Source organism: Bos grunniens, chromosome 18 (genome assembly GCF_055505025.1).
Source record: "Bos grunniens cultivar Pamir isolate PY7600 chromosome 18, Bosgru_T2T1.0, whole genome shotgun sequence".
NCBI classification, from domain to species: Eukaryota; Metazoa; Chordata; class Mammalia; order Artiodactyla; family Bovidae; genus Bos; species Bos grunniens.
The window spans coordinates 1,619,543-1,643,125 of record NC_141182.1 but is presented as its reverse complement, the minus strand read 5'-3'; the positions used below and the strand labels follow the sequence as shown (position 1 = coordinate 1,643,125).

General features: G+C 62.5%; 1 protein-coding gene and 1 long non-coding RNA gene across 3 annotated transcripts in view; one reads left to right on the top strand and one right to left on the bottom strand.

Annotated features, from left to right (window-relative positions):
* Positions 1-58: 58 nt before the first annotated feature.
* Positions 59-23,583, bottom strand: part of VAC14 (VAC14 component of PIKFYVE complex) — a 76,442-nt gene continuing 52,917 nt past the window's right edge. The window contains exons 15-19 of the mRNA XM_086349784.1: positions 9,490-9,664; positions 7,942-8,060; positions 6,631-6,710; positions 4,671-4,821; positions 59-674 (exon numbers count right to left, since the gene is read on the bottom strand). Of these exons, the coding sequence (XP_086205910.1) occupies positions 512-674; positions 4,671-4,821; positions 6,631-6,710; positions 7,942-8,060; positions 9,490-9,664 (688 nt within the window). The 3' untranslated portion in view covers positions 59-511. The remainder of the gene's footprint in view (positions 675-4,670; positions 4,822-6,630; positions 6,711-7,941; positions 8,061-9,489; positions 9,665-23,583) is intronic.
* Positions 7,474-12,567, top strand: LOC147352889 (uncharacterized). Of its 2 annotated transcripts, XR_015145232.1 has the most exons (3): positions 7,474-7,761; positions 8,585-8,919; positions 11,860-12,567. It is a non-coding gene; the product is annotated as an uncharacterized LOC147352889 (long non-coding RNA). The 2 variants fall into 2 exon arrangements; XR_015145231.1 differs by lacking the exon at positions 11,860-12,567 and having other exon boundaries at positions 7,578-7,761; positions 8,585-8,947.

The following is a 23,583-nucleotide window of genomic DNA, read 5'->3' as shown; positions in this document are numbered from 1 at the left end:
AGGGCTGCTGAGCATCGGCGGGGCGGGCACCGTGGGGAAGGAGCAGGCCAGGCGTGGGTGGAGGGTTTTCTGTCACTTCTTTATTGGGGAGGGGTGCGTCCTTCGTACGGATCTCTGTGCTGGTCCCTATGTGCACACAGACGGGTATACATGTATGTACACACATCTGCACGAGGTCAGAGCTCTGGTGGGCTTGGGGCGTCAAGCTCTTTACAAGAGGGCGTTAGAAAGAACCCGATTCCAGAAAACGGGGATGTCTGAGCTTGCGGCCCCACCCTGGTGGGAAGCCAGCTCTGTCTGATCCCCAGTGCAGCTGACTGTGCTGGGGGCCCGGGGCTGGGCTGTGAGAGCAGTGCGGTGGTCAGTGCCTCCAGCCCACTACCCTGCCCCGCGCTGGTGGCCAGGCCCAGCCTTGCCCTCGAGGCAGACCCTTGGGCTCTGCAGGGAGGAAGCCTGAAGACCCCCAGTACACCATGGCACCACTCCGTGGGCCCGCTTCCACGCCAGGCCGTCAGAGGACCACCCTCCGGTCCAGGTGATCCCCACGCCCACTCCGCTGGTGCCTCACTTCCAGGTGCTTCTTCTGGACCCGCTCGAAGTGCTGCAGCAGCTCCGCGTAGTCGATGCTTGGGGAGTCTGCTTTCTGCGACTTGGGTGCCGCCTTCAGACCGTCTCTGTGGAAGGGAGCAGAAGGGCTCAACGTCAGGGCCTGAGTGCATGTGGGGATGCTGAAGGGGGAAGCACCAGCCACAGGCTGGTGGAGTGCCCCCTCCCCCACAGCGAGTGGGACCAGTCAACACTGCCGCTTGGATAAGGCCCTCAGCCTGTGGGCTGGCAACGGCACCCAGAGCAGGCATCACACCGGGAAGCATTTCCTGTTTATGAGTGGCTCCCTTTGGGGTGAAAGCCAGGGCCAGCAGCCAGCCAGGAAGCCAGCTGGGGCTTGGAACAGGGTCCAGGGAGAAAGGGGAGGAGGGGCAGGGCTGAGGCCAGGGACCACAGGGATGGCCGAGGTCTACTGGCCCTCCACTTGGCAGGACCTCTGTTTTTGAGCTCTGGGGCTCAGAGGCCCTCAGTCACTCTGTGTCCCCGGGGAAGGAAAGCTGGTTTTGCTACTGGGCAGCCGACGCCTCTGAGAACTCCTCGTTAGCACCCTCCTAGCTGCTCTGTGCCGTAGCACAGGTTGTGCACTGCACAGCTGCAATACGAGACACAGCAGGAGGAACTTGCCCTGGTGTCCAGTCCCAGCCTAGGTGCCCAATGGGTGGCCACTGCGGCTACAACCATGTCCCTTTGAGGCCCAGCAGCTCACTCCGCTTGGGGGAATCACAACAGTGCTTCACGCAAATGAAAACCTCACCGATGAACCTGGCTCCTGGTGGGGCGCAGCCCACCAGTGGTCAGAGCTGGAAGGCACCTCTCAAAAAACACCAGGACCAGGGACAGCAGGAACTCTTCCCATGGTTGGGATGCCATCTGGAGCAGCCCCGTACCCCTGCTCAGCCTGTTCCCTTCCTGACAAAGATACACGACCTGTAAACACCTTGGAGTGTGGCTGTGGCCGCTTCTTTCCTGGGCCCAGTGGCCCAAAGATTCTCTGCCTAGCTGATCAGCCCACAGTTGTCAAAAGAGCCCTTCACCATGGCCTCCAGCCTTCAGAGTCCAGAAGCAGATCCTTCCTGGACCACATGGATCTGCCTCCAGTGAGACCAAAATGAGGGAGAAAAATAGTCTTTGCAGGACTCTCTGCTGGGGTGAACTATTAGTTCACCTCACCTGGGCCTCGGGCAACACTGGTTCAGCAAAGCTCACAAGGAGCTGGGCTGGGTTCACTCTTGGGGGCCAGACCGTGGGCAGCATTCCGGGCTCCCCTGGGAAAGCGGAAGGGACATCCCTGGCGTAGTACTCCTGGGGCCTGGTGTCACTGCCACAAGGGAGCAGCTCCCCCTTCTGAGGTGGCTGAGGGACACCCTGGAGCCCTGGCCCCAGGGGGTGGCCAGATGCCATGCCACCCACATAGACGGAAGAAGGGGAGACGTGCAGGCCAGAGATGATGAAGTGCGTCGTCTGAGGCCGGCACCCATGGTCTGTGTGTTCCTCCCCCCAGCACTCTTTGCATTAGACACAGAGGGGCTGAGATTAGGGGTTGCCAGGGAGATGCCAGTGACGGCGGTAAATCCCGGGTGCTGTGCACAGATGTGGCCGGGCGGGCGAGGGTGGGGGGCTGGGCGTCCCCTTGCTCCCGCGCCCCGAAGGCAGCAAGTCCTGCCCCTCACGTGACTCAGCCCCCTGTGGGCAGGCCCTTCCCCGCCCGGAGTCTTGGGGGCAGGGAGGGCTGTGTTCCAGGGTGGGGGGGCTCCTCCAACATGGAGGCTGGGAATGAGGCTCGCCCCCGCCCCCAGTCGCCCACTGCCAGTCCAGGGTGTGGCCACTTCAGCCCTTTGTGTTCCCTGTATGTTTACGACCCTCAGGCCATGAGTGGCTGGGGGACACCTGGCCAGCAGCACAGGGCTGGGATTCCAGAACCCAAGGCCAGCCCTCTCTTCCACCACCACGTACCTGTCACCCGGCTCCTGGCTGCTAAATGTCACCAGCTTCTGCTTCAGAGGGTCCCTCTTACCTCACAGAGGAAAACAATGGCCCAGAAGCCTGAACCGGTGGCCAGGGTCCCTAAGCCCTCGGTGGGGTGCGGGGGGGCAAGGAGCAGAGGCTCCTCCAGCTGGTTCCTGCTCATGGGCCTGCTGGGCAGCCCGCCACTGTCTTCCCACCACCGCCCTGCGCAGGGTTGCCTCTCCAGGGTGGACCTGTCTCTAAGCCTAAGCCGGCAAGCGGCCGCCCACCCACAGCTGGCCCTGAGGCCCCCCTCCTCACCCGCTCTTCCCTGCCTTCTTCCAGGGCAGCTCTTCTTGGGTCCCTGCAAGGAGAGCCTGGGAACCCAATGCCATGAAGGCTGGGCAGACCCTCATGGATCCATTTAGTCCAGTGCTCACTTACTGATGGAAGACATCGAGAGCCCCGAGAAACCATGGGGCCGGCCTGAGGCCACACAGCAAACCCTCAGCAGAGCGTGGACCAGACCCTAGTCCAGGCCTGCGAGCCACCTATCAGCCAGAGGCCCCAGACGTGCTGACGCTGACCACGGGAGACCAGGGGCGAGCCTCCTTTTCCCAGCTTTCACCTGCAGACCTGCCTTACCCTGGCTTGGGGAGGGCTCCAACTGATCTGAGCCTTCCTTCCTTTTCATAGAATGCTCCCTATGCGAGGAGATGTAGCGGACAGAGCTCTTAGGAGGCACCGGCCTTTAGCAGCACAGGGGCTGTGGCCCGGCCCAGAGGTCACAGGCAAGCAGCCTTTTCTGCCTCCTTCTCACCTTCCCTCCTAAGTGGCTGCCAGGGCGACCCTAACACCCATCAGGTACTGGTGGCCAGCAGAGGCCAGGCCAACAAAGCACAGTACAGGTCCTGGGCCTTTCTGAGTCCCAGCAGCCAGAGGCACTCCAGCTGAGGGAATAAAACCCACACCTAACCCTGTGGCTGCCCCTGCCCCCCAGGGCACCCTGAGCCCTGAGTGTCCCCTCCTGAGGATCACCCAGCGGCGTCATGAGCAGCTGGGGCAGCACCCAGCCCTCCCTGCTGCTGTCTGGGGGGGGGGGGCATGGTGCACAGGAGCTGGGCCTTGGCCTGGGGGCTCCAGCCCCTCTGAATGGCCTGGGGCAGGCAGAAAGCCCATCGGGGACCACACGTCCAGCCTCTGGACAGATCAGGTCAGGTGGGGGAGGGGTGGTGCCCCAGGCCCTGCAGGACAGAAGGCACATGGGCATCTCAAGGCTGCCTGTGTCCACCGCAAGGGTAAAGGCCTGAGTCCTCTTGTGGGCATGAGGCACCCAGCCTGCCGAGGGGCTTGCACAGCCTGGGAGGGAATTCTAGACGCACAGGGCATCTGGTGCAAGCTGGGTGCGCTCCATTCAGCGTAAATCTCAGTGGCTCTGCTTGTTTCCATGGTGACCTGACAAGTGAAAATTTCCATCTCGGATGCCAAATGCCTGTGGATGAGGCAAAGCCTCCAAGGGTTACCAAATATAGACATGACCCAACAGGCTCCGGGGGCCGGGCCAGCAGTGGGTTCAGGGTGGGGGTCTGGATGCCCCTGGAGGCTGGCATGCAGGGCCTCTCCGGGCAGCCAGCCTGGGACCTGTGCTGCCTGTGGATGGGTCGAGAGCAGGGTGGCCACAGTGCGCCCTTGTCTCCCACCCCACCCGGCGATGGGGAGGGTCCGCGGCGACCGGGGACACGCTGTGGCCCAGGGCTGTCTCTCTGCTGCACGTAGGGGGAGGGCTGTCTGTGCCTGGGAGGGACCCCCTGCGGCCCTTCCACCACATGCCCCAGGCGACACAGTCTCCAAAACAGGACACGAATTCCTCACCCTGCACTTTCTGTTTGGGTCACTCCAGCACCTGCTCAAACTTTTTAATAAACTCAACCCAACTACCTACCACCTTGTGAACAGGGCCAGGTCTCCTCTGATGTGGAAACGGGAGGCCTACAGACAAGAGGCCGTGAGGCGAACAGTGTCCGCAGTGACAGGAGGTGTGAGGGGGAGGTCAGGGAGGGCCCAGGTCACCCCTTTCGTGCCCCGATGCGCTAGGCCGTGTCCCCGAGCTGGGCACTCACTCGGTCTGCAGCAGCTCAGGGTTGGGCACGCACTGCAGCCGGTGTGACAGCAGCTGGAAAGCGCTGCTCTGCGGCAGCAGCATGAGCAGGCCGTACAGGGCCTTGATCAGGTACGGGTTGCTCTTCACGTCCAGCAGCTGCAGGCGCAGGTCTGCGGGAGGGCAGAGGCAGGGGTCAAGGAGGGCAGAGGGCAGGGGTCGGGGAGGGCGGAGGCGGGGGTCAGGGAGGGCGGAGGGTCGGGGTCAGGGAGGGCGGAGGGTCGGGGTCAGGGAGGGCGGAGGGCAAGGCGGAGGGCGGAGGTGGGGGTCAGGACGGCTCTGATGGCACTGCAGCCTGGCCAGGAGGGCCGGCGGGGTGGCTGGGCTCCTCGCAGCCTGCCCCCTCCAGCGGCGTCTGAGCCGTCCCGTGATCACACGAGATCAGCCTCCCCTGCCGTCCAACCTTCCCGACAGTTACCTCAGCCTGGTGACCCCAGCCAGCCGCCGGGCCTTGCACACACCCACCGTTCCCTGGCACTGAGGGGCCCCAGCCGGAGCATGACAGATCCCTGGGCCCGCTCCACACATGGGCACAGAGCGCTGTAAACAGGGTGAGCCAGAGAGAGGCTGGGCAGGGGCAGCTTTAAGGGAGGGCAGGGTGGGAAGTTCTTTGCTGTGTGACTGAACACACTGAGCCAGGAGCGTCTGGTGGACACTTTTGGACATCGGCCTCAGATACCAGCCCTGCCCACACTGTGCCAGACGGGAGGGATGCACCTGGGCCCTGCCCAGCATGGTCCCAAGTAGACGGGACCACTCGGCTCTCCTGAGCCCTTCCAGGGAATCACTCGTTTCTTTCTTGTGTCTAAGGCCCCATCTTGAGAATCTTTGGTGGAGGACAAGCTACATAGCCCTGAAGAGGCCATGTCACCCAGGAGCTCCACACGGGCCTTGGGGCGGGCTGCGGCAGGAGGCAGGGGTCTCAAGCAGCAGCCCCTCCCCTCACCCCAGGCCCAGCGGCGCCGGTTCCAAACCCCGTCCCTGCTCTGGCCCTGGGTGAGCTGGGCTGGGGGCCAAGCTAGTCACCACAGGGCTCGAGGCCACCGAGGGTGTGAACGGGGCTAGGCAGGGCCAGCTGTGGACCACTCTGCTGTGGTCCCCGCATGAAAGCCCTGGGCCTGGAGAGACGTTTGCGGCTTCTCTTAGGGTTGGGCTGGACCTGCCGTCAGGGGAGCACAAGCCAGGCTACTCCGGAAGACCTCTGAGAAAGTGAAATGTCAGTCCAGGGACCGTCTGGGGTACGCTCTGATGCCCTCCGCTGGGAACAGGGTCTCCCTCCTGCTCATGGGCCTGTCACCATGATGGTGGCTGTGCGGAGAAGCTGCCTTCTCTTTGGATGGGGGGGCAGCCCACGGCCCCTGAGTCGCCTTTGGGCTCCAGGGCTTGGCCTGGGTAGGCCAGGGGTGCTGCCCAAGCAAGGGGCCTGGGTGCTGGGCTCAGGAGGAAGCTGGCTGTCAGCAGGGCTGCCGCCCAGCTTCATTTCCACACCGTAAGCACACGGGCTGTGTTCAGAGCCGCCTGCTTTGGGGAGCAGGCACTGGATGAGGTAAGGCGCCAAGAGCTGTGCTCGGCTCGGCCAGCCGCTCCCCCGCACACTTAGCCCAGGTGTTACACTCAGCGCCTGCCGTCAGCTCCTGGCGGATGCCAGGTCTGCTCTGCAGGGACGAGAGGCTGGCTCCTAGGCGCTTGGGAAAGCACCCCTGATGGCCGCCCCGCCTGCCCCAGGTGGGTTTTGCCAGCGCATAGGCAGGTTCTGATGCCCTGTTCCAGCCCGCCGCCTGAGCCCCGTCCTCCCATTCTCACACTCCTGATGTTCCAGAAGCGCCCCTGGGTGCCTGCCTGCCCCCCTTCCCTCCCCAGGGGCAGAGAGCCGCTCTCCGAGTCTGGCTCCACAGCCTCCCAGCAGGACGGCGCACGCTCACATGTGAAGATGGGGCACTCGATCAACTGCACCAGCTTGTCCACCTCCGTGAGGAAATCCACGGTGACCTCCAGGTCCCCGCTGGGAGGGTGGTCAAGGAAGCCTCATTGCTGGCCAGGGCAGCCTGCCTGCCTGAGGGGCTAGGGTGGGGGCGTTGGGGGCAGCCCGCTCTCTGAGGAGCTGGGCTGGGGGCGTTGGGGGCAGCCTGCTCTCTGAGGAACTGGGCTAGGGGCATTTGGGGGCAGCCCGCTCTCTGAGGAGCTGGGCTAGGGGCATTTGGGGCAGCCTGCTCTCTGAGGAGCTGGGCTGGGGGTGCGGGGGCCCCGGGGCAGCCCGCTCTCTTGAGGAGCTGGGCTGGGGGCATTGGGGGCAGCCTGCTCTCTAGGGGGCTGGGCTGGGGGCGCAGAGGCGCTGGCCCAGGGCTGGCCTGGCTGCACCGAACATGCAGCCCCTGCCCCAGGCCCTGGCTCCTGGGCTCAGGCCATGTTTCCGCCTGAGCAGCATTGGGACACAAAGCACAGCCTCAGCAGCCTGTTCCCTCTGCCTTTCTGCCCCTCTAGACCGAGCCAGCAGGGCAGCCCCGTGCTTCCTCTGCTCCTCTCCTCTGCGCCCACCAGGCCCTGAGGGCTCTTATCTCGGGCCTGCAGCCCACGGGGGGCTGGGGCAGGCAGGGCCCCGTTCCCGCCTGAGTGACGAGGGCAGACAGAGGTGTGATGGCGCATGGGCGCCTCAGGGAGCCAGGCAAGGCTGCGGCGGACCATCAGCGGAGGTGCCGCAGGGCCGCTCTTTGCTTAGCCCAGCTCTCCGCCCCTCAGAGGAGGCAGCCAATTCTGCCTCCTACGTAGCTGTGTGATCCAGGTCAGACACCATGCAGAGAAAGCTGGTTTGCTTCACAGTGTTCCAAGCAAAACCTGACCGTGGATGCCTTCCTCTGAGACAGGCCCCGACAGGCTCTGGGGCCCTCCCTCGTCCCGAGGCCCCACGGCTGCTCCGCTTCTCCCAGGCACGTCCTCTACGAGGCTCGGCGGCCCCCGAAGGCCCCTGGGCTCAACTCCTCCTGCCGTCCAACCGCCCCGTCCCTGCGCCAGCACTGGGCTGAGGACACCCTGCCTCTCTCCCGGCGCACCCTCACGTAAGCACGCACCCTTCCCGACCTCCGGTTCGCGAGATGACCCCGGTTCCTCAGCTGCGTCCCTCACTGGGCCTCACAGGCCTTAAAGCCACAGGCCCGGAGGGGAGCCTTGGAGGGGAGTCCTCTAGGACCGGCCTCCATCGCCCGAGGCTGGGTGGCAGGATGGTGAGAGAAGGATACAACTTCTGGATGAGGTCGTAGGCGTGCCGGTAGTTCTGGGTGAGGAAGCAGAGGGACACCGTGGTGACGGGGTTGTGGCACCAGGAGCGGTACAGGCAGCAGAACAGGTTCCGGCTCTCCTGCGGGGTGAAGGGGTGTGCGCTGTCAAGAGCCCACCCGGGCCCCGCCCCCTGACCCCCGCCGCGGGCCACGCCCCCGAGCCGTGCCCCCTCCCCTCCCCCCACCGGGCCCCGCCCCTGACCCCCGCCGCGGGGGCCCTCAGCCGTGCCCCGCCCTCCCCCACCGCGGGCGCCTCGCAGGGCACTAGGGGCCGGCTCGGCCTCAGGGCTGTTTGGCAGCCCAGCCGGAAGGAGCCGTCACAAAGGAAACGCTGACAGCTCCTCCTCAGACCCTGTCATTACTCTCGCGCACAGAGCCACGTGCTTGTGGCTGCGAGGGCCTGCCGGCAGCGAGCCTGGCCTGGGCGCTGGCGCTCCCAACTCGGCAGATAACAGCAGTCACCCTCCCAGCCCTCCACGGCAGGGCCTAGGGGTCCGTGAGGGCGCTGGGTGCGGGCGGGGAGGAAGCCTGCTCAGGGCCCTGCCTCCTCTCCTGGGCAGCACCTTCCTGTCATCCTCAAAGCCACCTCTTCCTTCCTCTGCAGCTCACCTTGCACTTGAAACCACGCCTGGAGCTGAGCCCACCCTAGGGAGCGCCCCTGCCCTGAGGAACATCCTACAGGAGGGAGGCAGGGGTGTGGCCTGGCTCATTCCCAGAGGCCAGGCCCCAGTGCCCCCAGGCACAGGCCTGGCCGTCCTGGAGACCCCAGAGACGGCCAGTGCAGCGTCTGAGCTGGGAGGATGATGAGCACAGCCCAGATGGAAGCCCCAGAGCCGCCAGGCCAGCCTGTCCTGTATGACAGCCAACCCCAGGGACCCTCCGCAGCTCAGTCTGAGTGAGGCCTTTGACCCACATCCCCCAGAGCGGTTTGGCAGAATGGTGAGCGCCTTCCTGCTCTCTCTGACCAGCCCTGGTGGGTCCTCACTCAAAACTCCTGGGCCAGACAGCACCATGACACCCTGGCTGACACAGACATGTCCCTCTGAGGGAGAGGGGGGCCCAGGCTAAGGAGGAGGGTCAGGGGAGCAGTGACACCCGACCGTGGCGGGGTTGTATTCACAGGCCCGACCCTGACCAGCTGGCACAGCCCAGTAAGCACGATTCATCCAGGCCTGCAATGGGGGCTCAGAACTGAGCTGCTCTGTGTGCACAGGGCAGTGCCAGGTTGGGGTGGGGTGTCAGGGAGGGCACATGGACCCTGGAGCAGGGTCCCCAGTCTTCTGTGGGCAGAGCCCTTCATGGCGGGCTGCTCCAAGGAAACTCACGCCCGTGGCTAGCACTCACATACAGCCCACCCAAAGGGACCTGTATTTGACACTGGACCGGGAGGCCTCGGGTCACATCCTTGTCTCCTCCCCGCCAATCTCTGGGGACCGAGGGGCAGGCTGGCACGGCCGTGCCCCGTGCACACACGAACGACACTGGCTGGAGCTTGCGGGTGAGGAGTACCGGGGTCTTTAGGTCCTTGAGCTGGTTTCGCAGCTGGAAGAGCTCAGTGGAGGTCAGCAGGATGGTGTTGAGGGTGTGGACCATGGTTGAGGCGAACGTGAGGTCCTCCTCCCGGAGCAAGATGTCCGCCATCGAGTGGAAGATGCTCTCCGCATGCAACAGGAGGCAGAGCTGCCTGGGGGAGGGGCGAGGGGTGAGGGGGAAGATGCTCTCCATGTGCAGCAGGAGGCAGAGCCTTCTGGACCTGTGGCAGGACCCCTGGCTCCTGGGCCTCTGGGGGGCCCAAGGGGGCCACTCATAGTGGAGCTGGGTCCATGGCTCCCGGGCACTCCAGAGTCCCACAGGCTGTGTTTATCCCTCCACCCCAGGCCAGAATGTGAAATCCCAAGAAAGACAGCTTGGGGGATAAGGCTCGGGCTTTCTGGGAAGGAGTCTCCATTTTATAAAAGGGAAAACTGGGAACCCAGAGAACAGAGGAAGAAAGCAGTTTCCCCTGGGTCTCTGGACCAAGGTGATGTCAACAGTGACACCAGGTCTCAAGGACAGGGCTCGGGGAAGCCTATCGACCTCCCTGGTTTGCCAGCTGCCCACAGAAGCCTGGCCTTGCCGGGACAAGCAGGCCTTTCTGTCGGGAGTCTAGGAATCTCAAGGCCTCTGGAAGCGAGAAAAGCAAACCCAGGAGTTGGCAAAGGCTGGTAAGAAGGGTGGGGTGTGGCCCCTGAGCCCTGCCTGTTGGGGGCCGGTGCCAGCATGGCGCCCCCTTTCCTGTCTCTCATCCGGGGTCAGTGTCTGTTTGCCTGACTCCTGGTCTTTTCTCAGGCCTCAGGCTTGTGTGAACAGGGGTCTGAGGCCTCAAAGGTGCTGAACAAAATATGCCCCACTTGGAGCCAATGAGCCTCTAACATCTCTGCTTCTGGCTACTGAACATACACTAAACTCAGCATTATCAGGGTCTGGCTTCCTGCTTCCTTCCGAATACCAGCCACGCCCTGGGGCCAGACTGGAGAAGATTCTTCTCCACCCCTGGCTCCAGAAAAATCCCAGAGCATTTGGTAACAGAGAGGCCAAACCACGAAGCGTAAAGAGCAGGCAGGCTGTCTCCAGCCTAGGCCCAGCTGGAACCAGCAGGCTGGGGCCAGAAACCACCAAAGAAATGGAAACAAAGCTGTTGGGGGGATGGGCCAGAGGTGGGACGGGGAGGGCTCCGCCATCGTGGGGGCAGGTGGGGCGGGTGGAGGATGGGCCATGGCCCCGAGCCTAGTGCTCCTGATTCCTGACCAGCTGTGTGACCCAGTGTGTCTGTGGACAATTTCTCCACCTTCTAATTGGGGGTGACGTCTACCTGCACTGTTGGGGCGATTTGGGGGGGCAGCTACCCAGACTCCTGACAGCCTGTGTGACGCGTGGTGCGTGGCGGACGGGACCCCTGGTTGGGTCCCGCGTTGGTACCACGGGTGGCCCTTTGGCAGAGCACTGACAGCGCTTCTGTCCCCTCGGGGCCCTCCCAGCCCAAGATGGGCCCCTCTCCAGGGCCGTGGGAGAGAAGCAGGATAGGAGGGCAGGCCGGGAGGAAGGAGTGCTTTCTGACAAATGGTCACAAGTGACCATCGCCCGCAGCTGCCGCCGTCTCCATGACAGGGGCCGACAGCTGAGGCTGCTGCCAGGCAGCGCTCCCCAGGGACCACGGGCCCGGGGGGGCCTGTGGCAGCCAGAGGATGGCCAGGGCAGGTGCAGAGAGACCGGTGAGGGGGTGGCGAGGAGCGGAGGCAGGCACCACGGCCTCCTGGCATCTCTAAGAAGCTGCGAGCACAAGGAAGCCTCAGAAGGTCAGGACAGCAGAGCGCTGAGTACATCCGTGTCACCACCACGCCCTCCTCCTTGGGGCTTTCGGTCGCCGTCGGCTCCCTTTCTGGCTGGCACCCTTGGTGGCCGTGTCTGGCCCCGAGGATGTCTTCAAAGCTGTTTCTAGATGAGCGGCTCCCACACACGCCTCTCAAGCCCTGGTGGCTTCTGGATGGGCACCGCTCGCCTGGTGGCTGCCCTGCCCGCTTGACCAACAGGCCCTTCAGGCTTGGTGGGGCCACAGCACACCTCTTAGTTTCCCCCTCAACTCAGGCCCCCAGCCTTCAGGGGACATCACTGCCCATGCAGCTGCTGCAGCCCAAACCATGGAGTCCTCCGTGACCCTCAGGGGCCCTCTCACCAGGGCTCTGCCTTCAGGGCACGCCTGCCTCCTGGCCCGTCTCAGCCATCCTGCCCGGGGCCACCGCTCAGCCCTCTCTTGCCTGCTCAATTCCAAGCCACCTTCTAATCAGACTCCCTGCTTCTTTTTTCACCCTCCGTGCCACTACTGGGGTGCTTCTTAAAAAGTGCTAAATTATGGACCTCCCTGGTGCTGCAGTGAATAAGAATCTGCCTGCCGATGCAGGGGCACAGGTTCAATCCCCAGTCCGGGAAGATTCCACATGCCGCAGAACAGCTAGGCCCGTGCGCCACAACTACCAAAGCCAGCACGCTCTAGCGCCCTCAAGACACAAGTGCCCCTGGGTGGCAACTTCTGAAGTCTGTGCACCAAGAGTCTGCTCCACAGTAAGAGAAGCCATCGCTATGAGAAGCCTGCACACTGCAACTACAGAGTAGCCCCGTTCTCTGCAACTAGAGAAGACCTGCATGCAGCAACGGAGACCCAGCATGGCCGAAAATAAGGGGCCATTTCTCACAAAACCTGAGTTTGTGGTGTGACCCGCACAGGCGGCCCAGCCTCCCTGGCCCGGCCCCAGGCTCCCCCCGTGGGATCTGCTGAGCCGGCACCCCACGCACGCAGAGGGGCCTGGCCACACCGGCAGGGGAGGAGGGGCGGCTTCAGACCCAGGGACCAAGCTCCCTTCCCCACTCTGCCTCCTAGGAGCCCGTAGTGAGCGGGCCCGGCAGATGGCGGCCTCACAGGGCTGCTGCGTCATCACTTCTCCGTGGAGCCCCCGCCTGCTTGTGCTGCCTGCCGGGCCCTCAAGCAGAGCATCAATAATGAAACACAGCTTGCGAGCATTAAACATTTGCCCATATTTTTTAATACCCACATTAACGTGCTATTCATGTGAGACAATAGCTTGGAAAATACTTGGGGACAAGGCAGAGAGGTGGGGTGGGAGGGAGCCTGGGTGGGGTCTGGGAGGCCACAACCTGGAGGCCCCCTTAGGCCCGAGGAGAGCAGGGCTCCACCTGCACTTGCCCCGGGGCGGCCCGCGCTTGCCCTGGGGCGGCCTGCAGCGCGCACTCTGCCCTCTCTCCTCCAGCTGCCCGCTGCGGCATGGACCACTGTCCCATGCTTCCAGGTCCGAGTTCCCGTGGGGGACCCTGTGTCACTCACAGGAGCTCTCAGGGGAGCACCCTACCTTCCGTCGGCTCTGAAACCCCTGGACACAAGAGGGACCGCCACTTTCCCTAAAGCACAGAGAGGGGCGGCCTCAAAAGGCCAAGCCGGACGCTGGGCTGGGAAGGCTCAGGACCAGAGCTCACCCGCCGGGGCCACACCACGCTTGCCGGGCTGGTGTGAGCCTTCTCACTGTCCCCCAACCACAAACACCGGCCAAGCACCTGCCAGACTCTGCCCCTGAACGGCCCCAGCCATGGTGGGAGGTGCTGCCCTTGGTCCAGCCTGGAGCCCACCTACAGCCCCTGCTTCAGGTGACCATGGGCCAGAGTGGGCAGGAGGAAGACCTCAACCGGCCTGGCAGGGCCTGGAGAGGGCAGGTCGTGCCCCGAGGCCGCGGGTCCTCGCTCTGTCCTGGTGTGGGAAGATCCCATGCGCCGCTTCTTCTCCAGGGGCCAGGACCAAGCTGGGCAAGGCCAAGTCCTGGTGTGGGGACCAAGACCCTTCCCTGCCGGGCCGTGTGCAGAGAACGTGAGAAGAGGCCCTGCTCTTCCGGGCTCATCCTGCGGGCCTGGGGGCGGTGCATGGGGCAGGGTGCCTGGGGGAGGCCGTCTTGGTAGTGGGGGTGCTGAAGGAGGGGGCCCAGTCCTTTTGGGATAGAGGGGGCCGGGGGCAGGCATGGGCTGGCACAGAGGAGGGGGGCATGGACGGTGGGGACAGCTGGGGGCCAGGCCCATGTGGAGGGGCAGGGGACCAGAGTAGCTCTTGGGGGGCAGGGGCCTGAGCATGGGCACTTTTCCTGGGGGAAGCATCCTGCTGCTTTTCCTGCTGGGAAATCTGAAGTCAGCCATGTGGCTTTGGGAGAAGACGGGAGACTTCTTCCCATGACCCCACTCCCCTATACCCTCCAAAAACAGGACCAGCGAAGTCACACTCCCCCACCCATGCTGTCAGCCAAGCCTTCCCAGGTCCCCGGGCTCCCTTCTGGTCTCCCTGGCGCCTGTCGCCAAGTCAGGGCATGTCGACGCCCCCGGCACCCAGCCCTGCCGGTTCTAACACCAAGCCTATTGCCCAGAGCTAGCTGGGAAGTGAAGTGAGCTCATCCTTTCTCGAGGGGCGCTGGGGGCGGCTGCCCGGCCCTCCCCTCCCTACTCCTTGCTCAGGCCTGGCTTTTTGTAGAAAAGCTGAAGCAGGCAATATGTTTGATCCATGAAGAGAGGGTGCTTTGTTTGGGACCAGCTGGTGGGCACAACTCATCCCATTGGCGAGTCAGCCCGGTTACCGGTTGGGGGATGTGGAACTGGCATCAGGTGGATTCAAGAGAAGTTTAAGGGGAAATGGAGGCTGGAGGGCTTTCCCACTCTTGACTGTCCCGAGTCACTAGCTACCCCCACTAACGGGATGGCCACCAGCACAGGGCACCGAATAGCTGGCCTGGAGGGGAGACTCTGGACTCACCCCACTTGAGCAGAAGGGGACGCTGCTGCTGAGATGGGCATAATCGCGGGGGCTGCCTCCCGCTCCCCCAGCCTTCCCCAGTCACTACTAATACAGTCTGTTCCTGCTTCAACCCTCGTTCGCCTCCCTGCTCACTGCCCCACGACGAAGAGAGAACTCAAAACGAGCCTCAGCTGCCAGGTCCTGGGCCCAGCGGGTGGCCGCCACTCTCCAGGGCCCCTGCCCCCCGAGGAGTCAGGGGACCAGTGCTTCCCAGGCCCTCCAGACCTCGAGGAGTCGTGCTGTGTTAGTGCCACACGGGGGACAGGCGACGCCAGTGACTTCGTTCGGTGCCTCCTGTCTGGCTGGGCCCAACCAATGGTGTCCGATGCGGGCAGGTCTGTCCGCTGTGTCTGAGGCTGCCCTGAATGCTCACGGAGGCATCCTCTGCGTCCTCCGCCAGTGCTGCCCGCCAGGTCCGTCACGCCTCCGTCTCCAGCCGGCCATCCAGCCCACCCGGCACCCCGTGAGGGGCTGGGCTGGGGGACCGCCCCCATGAGCTCGGCTCTTCAGGGGGTGGTGTGGCCTGTGGTGGGCGGGTGGGGGCGGGGGGGGGGCGCGTTGGGCTGTGGGAGGTGAGCGGGCAGGCGTCCTGAGTCAGGCTCCCTGCGAGGCTGCACGTGGAGCCCACCTTGGAGGAGCACTCAGGGCTGGCCAGTGGGCTTCAGGCAGACTGTCTCCCCAGAGCACCCGCCTTCTCCCTCTAGCCTGGGTCCCCCTCTGATCTCCATCCCCAGCTGCTAGCACCCTGCACGGAGGGCCGGGTCCTCACTTCCTCTCCCTTTTGGCCCTAGGTTGTGTCCGTGGCCCCTCGGCCCCAAGGCCAACGAAACAGGCTTTTGCCAGGAGCCCCACAGCCGTAACTCTGAAGCACGGCCTAATGTCGAGCACAGGGAACTCGGGGCCCAGAGTCATTCCCACAGGAAAGGGCCCTCCCGCCTGGTCCCTGCCCCTTGTTCCGACAGCTGGGATCCTTTAGGAATTTAAAGAGAAAGTGGCTCTCAGGTCGCTGAGACATTCAGATGGGGGAGGAGGCCATGGGCTCCCTTCTGAAGTTTAGAGAGCTCCCTGCCTCCTCCCCTACAGCCCCCGGCTTCTCTTCCCTTCCAGCTCTTTGCTTCCCAAGTATGAAAGTTGTAAATCTGTTTTATTTATTTCAATCAATCCTCAGCAGTGTGCCCCTCAGGGCAGAGGCAGCCATGGTAACCCTGCCAACTCATGCCTTAAAAATTCATCGTGTCTAATGCAGCCAATGTGTCTGATACACTGAGAAGTTTTTTTGGGGGGGTGTGTGGTGGGAGGAGAGGGTATGAGGACTTGTTTTTCTGGGTCTTGCTGGGAGTCGGTGGAGAGAGGCAGATGGGGAGAGGCAGAGGGATGGGAAGGAAGGGGCTTTGGCCCACCCAGCTCGTTTGACCCTGTTCCAGAGGGTGTGGCAGGCTCTGGGGGCAGATGCCTGAATGGGGCTCATCCAGGGACCTTCTGAGAAGGCCTCCTTAGGGCAGGAGGGGCTGAGAAAACCAAGTGGTCTCCTGGAAGCGCCCAGGGCCTCTCTGGAAGCTCGGGGTTTGCTCCAGGGACCACAGAGAGAGGGGGCAGAGCGGGGAGAAGTCTGTTTGTCACTCAGTCATGTCCAACTCTTGCACACCCATGGACTGCAGCCTGCCAGGCTCCTCTGTCCATGGGATTCTCCAGGCAAGAATATCGGAGTGGGTTGCCATTTCCTTCTCCAGGGGATCTTCCCAACCCAGGAATCGAACCCAGGTCCCCTGCATTGCACGTAGATTTTTTACCAACTGAGCTATGAGGGAAGCCCGGGAGAGGTGACCCCTATTCCCTCCTTCCTGCCCATCCCCAGGAGAGCAGCCAGTGCCACACGACCCACTGGCCTGTGTTTCCCATGTGCCGCAGCAGCCTGCTCAAGCCAGGCCCCCATGTGCTCTAAGTGCCTCTGGCCCCCCTGACAGGCCTGTGCCGGACCCCTCCCCTGCCCGCCCGGCCTGTCCCAACATCTGCCTGCACCCCCAGGGCGCCGGGCCCCTGCCACTCCCTGAAGACGTCTCCTTTCTTGACCTCAGCTTCCTGAGGGAAGAAGCCCCATCGGGCAGGGCCGCTGGAGGCAATGGGGAGATGGATACTTGTGGGCCAGAAGTTAACTGACAGGAGGGCAGGATGGCCTGGGTCACTTTGGTGTGGCATTCAGCTGGCACTGAGAACTGCGTGCTTGGGCACCCAGGGAGTCAGGCGGGCTGTGAACCACATAGGGCTGACTTACAGACAACGTCCGAGTTTGTGTCCTAGAAAGAAGGCTGCACCTCGGTCCCACAGGGAGCTTGCCCTGAACATGGCTGGAGGCACGTCAGGTGGCAGGGGTGTGACCCCCTGCCGGAGGCTCTGGGGACACCACGGAAGGACGAGGAAGCCTCTGGGGGCTCTCTCTCCAGGCTCCAAGCCTCAAACCCTGGGAGGTGAAGCCCATGGCTTCAGAACATTTCATCTTTTGAGCCCTCCCGAGAAAAGAAAAGAAAGGGAAGGGCCGGCGTGGGAAATCCTGTGGTCTCCATGACAATCAACTGCAGCCAGCCCTTGAGAGGGGCCTGGGCTCTGCCTCTCCCATCACAGGGATTCCCTTCAAGCTGAGTCACGGCTTCCTCAGCGTTGGCCCCACAGGACAGATGTCTGTGAGTGCTTTCTCCATATTAGGCCTGTCAGGTACCTAAAGCCCCTTTCACATGGGCCAGGAGTGGCTTTAGCCGTCCTCATCTGTGGAAAACGAGGGTGAGGGCCAGAGCCTTGCTGAGGTCCTATCTGGCCGGCCCTCCCTGGTGCCCGAGTGCTTCGCTGCTGCTTCGCCATTCACCTGGCTCACCCAGGGGCTCTGATGGGCTTTTTCTGGAAGGTGGGATGGTTTTGCGGGAAGGCAGAGGGCACCTTGGCTACAGGTTCACTAGGCCTTCTGATGGACTGGAGCCTGGTTTTCTCCAGAACCTTCCTGTGGCAGTTTACCAGCAAACCAGCTCCTCCCACTGCACCCCACCCTTGAGCTGCCTCTGCAGGTGGTGGGCACCTAGCAGCCACACGGCCATCCCCGGCCCGCAGTGACCTGCGCCCACACCGAGTCTGCTCTGCTGGGGTGGTGGCCCGTCTCCAAGGGGTGAGGCAGGAGGCAGAGCTGGGGAGCCCAGTGGGGGTGAGGAAGGAACTCATGGGGGTGACCCCACCAGCAGGGCCCAGACCAGCTGCTGCCTGAAGTCTGGGAGGAGCAGGGGTCTCAGTCCGATGACTCCCATGCTCTGAGTCCAGGCTGAGTTGCCGGGGAAACGACCCTGAGCCCTGCAGGCCTGGGGGTCCCACGGGTGAATTGTGAAGAGAATTGCATGGAATGGTCCTCCCCTCTGAAGCCCTGCAAGCTCCTGCCCTTGTCAGGGGGCTCCCTCTGGACACATGCAGCCTCCCGCTGAGGAGGGCCCCGCCTGGAAGAGGCTGCAGGTGCCTCAAGGTCAGCGCCCATCCAGCCTGGCATACTGCTTCCTGGCCCAGACCTGGCTGCCATCCACGCCCTGCCAGTGTCTAGCCAGGCTCACGGAGGCCCTCAGAGACCAAGCGCTCCAAGAAACTGAAACCCAGGGCTGGTCCAAGCTGCACTGCCAGGCCACGGTGCAGTCGAATCCCTGACCCAGAGTTCAAGTTTCCTTCCTCCGGACAGTCAACTGGGTGTCACCTGCAGGACAGACCTCTCCTCCTGGGCTAGGCCCTCTTTCCACCTGAGGGCTCTAGCTCCCTGTGACCAGAATGCCTAAGGCACACAGACCTCATGACACGTGCCCTTAATCGTCAGGGTCCCTTGAGGTGGAGGGGATAGGTAAGGGAAGGCGTCGCTGACTCGCTGACACTTTTCCCCTCAAACGGTGGGGGTGAACTTCCGAGCAGTGAGGCAGCAGGTAACAGAAGTGCCGGGAGTTGGGGGCCCGACGGCCTGCTCCATTGTCCCCAGGAATGGCTTTGGGCGCCCCCTGCCCCACCAGCCTTCCTGTTAGCAAGCTGCTCTGTTCACACTTTCCTCTACTCCATCCCATTCTTCCCAAACTAGTCCTTCGCTCCAGGCTGAGGATTACTCCCTGTTGTTTGGTGAGGCGACCACAAGCACCTACAGACAGCGAGCGCCTCCTTTCCCCCTTAGTCACCCTGGGCCGGGACACAGAGGCCTGAGTGTCCCCCCACGCTGCCCCTCTCAACGCCGCCACCAGACTTGGGCCCAGCAGCCTGGTGCCCACATGGTCACCCCACCCAGGCCAGAATGTCCCCCTCCTTAAATTCTTCACCCGAACGGGCTGCCCTCGTGGTGTGGGTCCCAGGCAACCACAGTGATCCACTTGTATCTCACATTCCCATGGTGATCCTCTAAGGATGTGCCTTGAAGGGTTCCCATCTTCTCTGGCGGCAGCCTCAGTGCCCGGCCCGTGGGCGCCATACGTACCTCATGTCTCAGTGTCCTGGCCCAGCCAGAAGGTCACACAGTGACCCTCCAGAACCAGGAGGCCCTCCACGTCAGAAACAGCCCCTTACTGAGAGACCCCTGAACCCGGCTGCACACTGGAGTCACCCAAAGACTGTCCGGGACTCCAGGAGTAGGTGACGCGTATTCCCGGTTAGGACTGAGAACCGCCGCCCTGAACTGCTGCCAGCCCGGCGATGCTGCTCTCCGTGGGTAGTTGTTTCACGGCCCCGGCAAAGGGCTGCAGAGCCTGGGCCTGGCTCCGACCACTCTCCTTTTCCGACTGCTTTGGCTGCTCTCCTTCTCCAACCGCTCCCCACCCATCCAGGGCCTGCGTCCTAGCTTCCCCTGACTTTCTGCTTTGTCCCCGCCTTAGGGTCCCAGGTCCTATGTGCACAGCCCTGACTTGCTCCATTGGAAGGGTGCAAGGGAGCTAAGCCCTCTGGCCTGGACAGAGTGGCCACCCTGCCCTCAGTCCCAGCCTGGCAGCCCTGGGGATGGGTGTGGGGGAAGCACAGCGCTCCCCTGGGTCCCAGCCTCAGAGGCCCCGGGGGGAAGCACAGTGCTCCCCTGGGTCCCAGCCTCAGAGGCCCCGGGGGAAAGCACAGTGCTCCCCTGGGTCCCTGCCTGGTGGCCCCCGGGGGGAAGCACAGTGCTCCCCTGGGTCCCAGCCTCAGAGGCCCCAGGGGGAAGCACAGCGCTCCCCTGGGTCCCAGCCTCAGAGGCCCCGGGGGGAAGCACAGTGCTCCCCTGGGTCCCAGCCTCAGAGGCCTCGGGGGGAAGCACAGTGCTCCTCTTCCCCGCATGCACCACTCCCGCCTTCCTGGCCACATCTGGCTTCCACAGGAGAGAACCTTCTCCAAGGAGCTAGAACCATTAGTGCCTTTCTGGCCTTCCAATCGTTCGTCTGGGAGTTTTACGGAATTTTACGATCTGAGATCATTTTCTGTAGCTCTTCACAAGTGCCCACTTAAAGGGCACTGAGATAAACGTCAGAACAGACTGGGAAGTGAAACGCTAATACCCACTGCTGGTAACAAAGAGCAAATATCAGAGCAGCCTTGGCGCTTGAGTCTCTTGGACAATGTGAAAAGATCAGTGAAAGGGCTGGGAGGATGGCAGGGTCACAGCCGAAGGGATGGGACAAAGAGAGCGTGGAGGGGACTGCTTCAGTTCTCTGTGGCCAAATGCAAAGGGGGTTTCTCTTCCCCCCTCCACCCGCTGTCAGGAGGCTGCAAAAATTTCTTTTGTGATCAGTCATTTTCAGGGAAATTTAAGATGCATGAAATAGGCTTTTCATCCGAATGTCCCTTTCCAGCCTAGGAGATCTTTATGGGATTAACCACATGAGAATGAGAAAGGGCTCCAGACAGGACGATGTCCTGCAGGTGCCTGAGGAGTCCCAGGTCTCGGTTACAGAAGAGACAGCCCCCTGCCTTCCCCCGCAGAGTGTGTCAGCCAAGGGGTCTGCTGGGGAACCCCCAGCACCCCCTCACCACAACACTGCCCACAGACCACGGTCTGGGCGATGGAGTTCAACCCCGAAATGGCAGCCTTGATCAGGGAGAGGTGACCCTGAGCCGGCCCACTGCGGCCTGAAGAAGAGAGGGCAGCGTCCCGACGAGTTCGGGATCTGGATGGATTCGCTTGTCAAACGACGGCTGATGTGTCAATGAACACAGGGCAAGCGGCAGAACGACTCTGAGTCTGGAACCCTCTGCCAGAAAACCACAACTTTCACCACAGCCAAACAGAATCACACGTTTGTAAACACAAAGACAAGTTTGGGGAGGAGGTACATGAAACGGAAAGCAGAGGCTACTTGTGGGGGAGGAAGGGGTGGGGAGGGTCTCTCACATTTCACACTATTCTCCTGGGTTATTTCCATTTTTATCTTACATGGGTTAAAATGTCTTTTAAAACAATACAGAAATCACTTAGAAACCTAAACGTTTGGGGATCTTGTGGACCCCCTCGTGGAGATCTCGGAGGCGGAGCAGTGAGATTTAACAATGGAAACAAGCACAGCACAGATGAGAGGATCAACAGCCGGGAAATGGTATTTTTAGCCACGGTGGCTCTTTGCTTCAAAAGCGTAGGTTTCATATAAAACCAGGCAAACCTCCTACAGAGTCTGCCTGTTTGCAAGGAGTGATTAGCATAATACTCCTCGCATGAGAAGACGCCTGGCTCCACTCTGAGGCAGGAGTGCCTACTACGGGGTGGCTTCTCCTGAAATAGAGTCTGAGCAGAAGAGCAAAGTCTTATTAACGGAGACGAAGGCCCGGCCTCCCACCAACGCTGGAAAGCCGCCTCCACCCCAGGGCCTGGGGCTGGTGGGTGAGATGCAACCAGGTCAGGAGAGATCTGAGACTGCAGCCTCGCATGGGAGCCTCCCTCCTGTGTGGCTACTTAAGTCACGTGTGCCTCGTGTAAGCACCTTCCGATTTCAAGAATGGAAGGTCTGGGGACCGCCTTTCTAGATGCCCCTTCCGAGGGGGAGGCCAGAGCCAGGTCAGGGCTGCGGAAGGCGGCGGGGCTGAGGAGACAGCCAGCAGGGGGCGGGGCCCAGGGCGCTCACGCCTGTCCAGGCCCATCCATCCTGCTTCCCTCTCTGGCCTCTCCTCCCCGAGCTGGGCTCTCCACTCTGCGGCCACTATGCTTGGCCTGTAGGCGCATCTTTGATGGCTGTCTTTCCTCTGCTAGGAGCCCCCCCGCTGGCTCAGGAAGACTAAGCATGTAAAGGGATGCCTGAATGTTTCTCCAAACACCACAAAAATGAAACAGAAGCTGTGACCTTCCCAGGATCTGGGCTGGGGATGGGTATCATCGGGCAGCTGCCCTATCCCAGCAGGCCTGGCACCCCATCCTGGGGGGAGTGTGCCCTCGGACCGCGTGATGGGGCTGGGGCAGAACGCGGCAGTGCTGCTGCTACCGCAGGCACCGCTGGCAGGAGACAGGGCAGAGGACCGCAGGGGAGGGGATGGGGGCACAGTCCTTTCTCCCTCCTGCTCCCCGCAGGGTCTTCCTGCAGAGGGTCAGGGGACCGGGAAATACTCACAGGCGGGGTGCACAGCTGAAGACCTGAGAAAGCAATTACCATGCTACTTGGGGGTGCCAGGAGAAGCAGAAGGAACTGGACTGGGGTGGTGGCTCAGGCTTGAAGGGTAGGAAGGAAGTGAGGTAATCCCAGGAACCTGCCAACTGTTCAGGCCAGGGGCTACCGGCAGAGAGGGGCGGGAGGCCCCTCAGGAGTGGGCTCGAAGGAGGCAGGCCAGTCTGTCAGGAAGGGGATCAGCTCCCGTAGGAGGCAGGGAGAGGCTGACTCCTCTCTGGGGACAGATAAGGCAAGCTGGCTGAGCTCACAGACACCTGGGACTAGCTGCCTGACAGAGCCGCACGCGTCACGGCAGGGATGTCTGGGCATCAAGAAGGTCTGAGACTCAGTTCAGGTTATTTGCTCACACTGCCGGCCCCAGGACCACTGAACCTTCCAGAATGATGTAATGGCCATGTCCCTTGTAAAGCAAGCTTCCTGAGCCGCTCCTTAACCACCCTCTGGTGTCTGAGGAGGCCAACGGCGCAGCTGGAGATGGACAGTGAGCGTTCCCATCACCGCGAGCCCTGGGCCCCACTTCCCTGCCATTCACGGAAGCGTGGGGAACGGGGCTCTGGGAACTCAGGCAGTCCCCCGGCTCGGTGCCACCCACCCCAGCGTGGCCATGTGTCGGGGTGTCTCTCAGCACTTGCGCATGCCCGCAGCAGGTGCAGAGGGCCTTCTGAGCCTGCCCGGGGCCCCATGGGGGCCCACGCTCTGGCCCTGGGCTTCTGAGCACACTTTTCCTACACAGCACCTTCTCCTACCACCTCCCCGCCATCGAGTGCCTTATTTTCCATAGGGACTCTGCCTCTCTTTCCAGAAACTTCCCTGGACCCCTCCCTCCGTGCTGGGCACCCCTCCACCATGTGCTCCCACAGAGCATCACTTCTACTCAAGTTTGGGGCCCCCCGGGAGGGCACTGGGACCCCGTCTCTGAGGCCTGCTCGGTGATGAGTGGAGGCTGGCACAGCAGCAGCAGCCCCTCCGGAGCAGGGCGGGGAGCTGAGGACTCTGATCCACGCTCACGGCGGGCGGGGAGGGATGCAAGCGCTTGCTCCCGGCAGTCCATTCAGAGATGAGGACTCTTGCCTGGCCTGACAGCTGTGGCCTAATTTCCAGGGCTCTACCCGGCTCCTTAATTTTACCCACTTGGTATTTTCATTCCTGAAGCGCTGGGGGATGGAGAGGGAGTGGGGTGGGGGAGGCGTGGAGAGCGGAAGGGCTGAGCGCCTGGGGCCAGCGGACTCGGGCATGGGGGGCGGGGGGGGCAGTTCAGGGGGGAAGCTTTTTTTTTTTAATTTTCAAAAGGAAAAACAACAACAACAAAAAGCCAGCTCCCAAATCCTACCCCCTGATTTTCCTCAGTAAGCGTTTTCAACAAGGTCACAAATGCACTGGCTCTATAGATTCTTGGCTCCAAACCACATTTCAGGCAGCCTTTAAAAGCTAGTTCTTGGCGTAGCTTCAGCTGAGCCTGAGGAGAGGGAAAACTAGGGCACTTTTATGCTCCGAGAAAACATAAGATCCAGGTCGCAGCTTCTTGGCTCTGCTGGAGCTGCCGGGCACCACCTCCCCGCAGGCCCAGACCTGTGGGCCCCATCGAGCCTGCCGTTTCCTCCGGAGCAGGAGCCA